A 3,812-nucleotide genomic window follows, 5' to 3' on the forward strand; every position below is an offset into this window, starting at 1 on the left:
ATATATGGAAAAAAGGGAGATTCCCACTTTTTATGGGGGAAAAAGAAAGGGTCAATTCGAGAAACCATTCTTGCTTTTCTTGCTATAATTTGGTTGGCGATGTACATTCACTCATTTTTAACTCAAATGGAAGTCACTTTCATTTGAAGTTGAGAATTCATTATCTGCAAGAAATACATCAACATTATTCACGTAAGAATTCATTATCTGCAAGAAATACATCAACATTATTCACGTAAGGCTGGAAAATGGACATCGAATCCGTCCATCCCACTATTGTGACTTGAGTAGAGACTTCTTCATTGATTAAAATTAAGTCTGCAGAAATACATCAACATTATTCACGTAAGGCTGGAAAATGGACATCGAATCCGTCCATCCCACTATTGTGACTTGAGTAGAGACTTCTTCATTGATTAAAATTAAGTCTAATATTATGACTTGAGTAGAGACTTCTTCTTTGATTAAAATTAAGTCTAATATTATGACAAAAACTTCTCAAGTTTTAGAAATCTCTAGCATCAACTGGTAGAGAACTGGCTCTGTGGAGATAGAAACTCTTAGCTGTGACCATGTGCATCGGACTACATAAACTGTAGGCAGACTCATAATCATGTTTCCTTTCAGAAATTGTTGATGAGAATGTTGTAGCATGCTTCATTGAGGCAAAAGATTCAAGCCGAACTTCACTTTTCTCATCCCATGTATCGTTCTTGCATTCTCCTGAGTGAGAATCTAAACTCGGATGCTCGACCATAACCCCAATTTTCTCATCTCCAAGCTCCCTCGACTGTATCTCATACTTGGCCTTAAGCCACATTAACTCCTGCTTACTCTCATTCCCATCAGATGTATTCTCTTTGTTGACTCTTACATTTGATTCATCCTTGTTATTTTGCTCTGACGTTTCATGTTCATGTCCAAAGTTAACAGATAAATGGGATCTGAGAGGATTTTGTTCACCATCCGACTGGCTTGAACACATTGGGGCACCATCTGTAACACATTTGTCCGGCCATTCAACTTGGTATGTAATCTCTTCAAAACGACCATGTATTGCTCCACATCCGTGCTTAGAACATCGAGGAGCTTGCTGATTCTTTCCTGGTTTGTGGGACGATAAATAGCCAGCTAGAGCACCGTCTGATGCACAATTTTGACAGTAGTTACTACTACTTTCATGAAAATTTTCTTCAAATCCAGCACCCGTTTTCCAATCTGGTACCAACAAAATTATTTGTGCATCGATCATATTTGCAATCTTGGTCACATCTTGATCTGTAATATCCAACTCAGAAACCATTTCAGCAGCAACACTCGAAGCTGTATCAGTTTCAATGTCAAAAGGGAAGTATATATTCCGGACAAGACCTGGAAATACCAATTTGAAACTCTATATTTCAGTACGTCATGATGAGAATTTTCCATATAAACGAATCTAAAACATACATACCTTCTTTATCTGAAATTCTGAGTTTCAAAAAGATAGTCCCATCTTCACTTCTTCTCCCCTTGATTTTAATGTCCACATTATCCAAGTGATCATCTTCATGACTTGTGAATAAATCTATCTCATTCCCTTCATACTCAACCGAGTGGCAATCCAAGTCATTTTCGTGATTATAACAAAGATAGTTCGAGTAACCATTGGCTAAAGAACTGGTTGTGCTATGACGAGCACTCAAGAGGGGTTGCTTTAAAATCGAACCTATTTCATCATAATCTCTCTGATAATTCAACATCCTAAAATCATAAAAAAATTCATCGATTTGGAGAAAAGGGTCGTTGAGAAGTTCCCACGCGGATAACCGGTCAGACACAGTCGCTAAACACTTTTCAACAAATCGCCGTAACTCAAGATCCTTAACTTTGTAAAGGGCATCCGGTTTCTTCCCCTAAGATGAAATACAACAAATCTTAAAATGACAAGAAAAATTGCTAAATAATAGATTGCCGGAAAAAAATTCATTCCAGATTCTTACAGAGATCACTTTCTTATAAATTTGAGCAGGATGAGTGCATTCACTATATGGATACTCAAAGGTTACCATCTCCAAAATGCACATTCCAAACGAATAGGTATCCACTAATTCATTATATTCCTCTTCATATACCTCAGGAGCCATGAACTCCGGTGTTCCTATTTTCAACAACCAAAATCCGATGCTATATCAAACTTTAACATAAATTCAAGAAAAAAAATTTCAGGAAACTTCGAAAAATATTAGACGTACCCACACACCGAGCAGCATGTGATTTCCGAAGAATTGCAGCTAATCCAAGATCGCCAATCTTGACTTCACCTTGATTCCCATTAATAAAAATGTTGTCGCATTTCAGATCTCTATGAATCACAGGAGGATCATGACTGTGGAGATAAAGAAGCCCTTGTAAAATCTGCCTACACCAGTGCTTGATAGCTCTAGTATTCACCCTTTTATGCTTTAGCCTGTACCTATTTCAGATTAAAGAAAACCACATAAATTTGTATCAAAATATAAAGATTTGAAAATCCCAGATCACCAAATTTACAGAAAATGGAGACTTACTGTCTGAGGGTACCAGAAGTGAACATTTCTGTCACAAAATTGATGTTTCTATTGGTAGTGTCAACCCAAGATGAGTAGAATTTCATAATATTGACGTGTTTCAAAGTCTTGAGTAAATGGATTTCCCGATAAAGCCTCTCAAGATCTTCAGGTCTCTGTAGAAAATCGTAGAGCTTCACCTGGTTCCAAGCTACTTCAATCCCTTCATACTCATCAAAAGCTCTGTAACTGAAACAATAAGCAGGAAAAATTGAACCCAAAAGTGAATAACTTAAATGTAATAATTATCAATACTGAAAAGGTCAAATCTGGGAGATACCCAATGTAGTTTATTAAAAACATACACTATTTTTGAAGATCCTTTTCCAAGAATTTCATTATACTGCAATCAGAAAAGAAAACAAGAAACATGAAGCTATATTTCAAGAAAAATAAATACATATCTTTCGAATGAAATATAATCAGAAAGATAGAAAATACAGCCCAAAAAAGAAAAAGAAAAGGGGACGATACCCTTCCATATCTTCCAGTGGGATCAACTTCAACAAACTCAGAGTCTTCTAAATCGAGATCAGTAACACCATTCATTCCTTTATTCTATTTTCCTCGGTCCTGATTTTCTTTAATTGGAGGGAGTCTTTCTGTAGTAATGATGCAAAAAAATTTCAGCAAAAAGCAAGAGGAAATACAAGGGGCATGATTTGTGGGGAAGAAGAGACTTCGGAAAGTCCATAAAAAGGACCAAAATTATTTCCCCAACAACTCACATACCACAACACCCATGATCCATTCGGTAAATCCTTTACCCATAAACTATTATTTTTTTTTTAAAAAGGAAAACCGTAAATAAATTTATTTTATATTCTACTTCCTCGGTTAAAGCGCGAATCTTGACAAAGCGCCACTCTTTTTAGCTTACTTTTTATCTCACCACGAGCTATAAAAACTATATATAAATATAAATATTAAACAAAAACATGCAGAAAACACACTGATTGAGTCACAGTTTCACCTTTTTTTTTAACACACAGTTTCACCTTACATACGCGTGTGTGTGTTTGTGTGTGTATATATATATATATATATGTAAAATTTATATTCATACATTCTTTCGAGACAGACAGGGCTGAAACAGCTTGCAGGAAGAGGGACCAACCAAGATAATGAAATGATTTATCTTTTTTTCTTTTTTAATTATTATCATGTGGCATTTGGTAGTCGCACAAGTGGGTGTCAGGGAATTAGTACAAGCAGCGGTACGTT

The 3,812-nt window shown here is 35.9% G+C and overlaps 1 protein-coding gene across 2 annotated transcripts; it reads right to left on the bottom strand.

Annotated features, from left to right (window-relative positions):
• Positions 1–448: 448 nt before the first annotated feature.
• On the bottom strand, positions 449–3,359 carry LOC140978993 (probable serine/threonine-protein kinase WNK9). 2 transcript variants are annotated; one of them, XM_073444331.1, is made up of 7 exons: positions 3,063–3,359; positions 2,894–2,931; positions 2,550–2,777; positions 2,235–2,455; positions 1,983–2,140; positions 1,454–1,895; positions 449–1,371 (listed from the first exon to the last, which is right to left on the bottom strand). In XM_073444331.1, exons 1-7 carry the CDS (start codon positions 3,135–3,137, stop codon positions 506–508), a joined length of 2,028 nt encoding a protein of 675 aa, XP_073300432.1. In that variant the 5' UTR covers positions 3,138–3,359; the 3' UTR covers positions 449–505. The 2 variants fall into 2 exon arrangements, with proteins under 2 accessions (XP_073300432.1, XP_073300433.1); XM_073444332.1 differs by having other exon boundaries at positions 2,869–2,931; positions 3,063–3,135.
• Positions 3,360–3,812: the final 453 nt, after the last annotated feature.

The sequence above is a fragment of the Primulina huaijiensis genome, chromosome 6 (genome assembly GCF_012295235.1).
Source record: "Primulina huaijiensis isolate GDHJ02 chromosome 6, ASM1229523v2, whole genome shotgun sequence".
Lineage (NCBI taxonomy): Eukaryota > Viridiplantae > Streptophyta > Magnoliopsida > Lamiales > Gesneriaceae > Primulina > Primulina huaijiensis.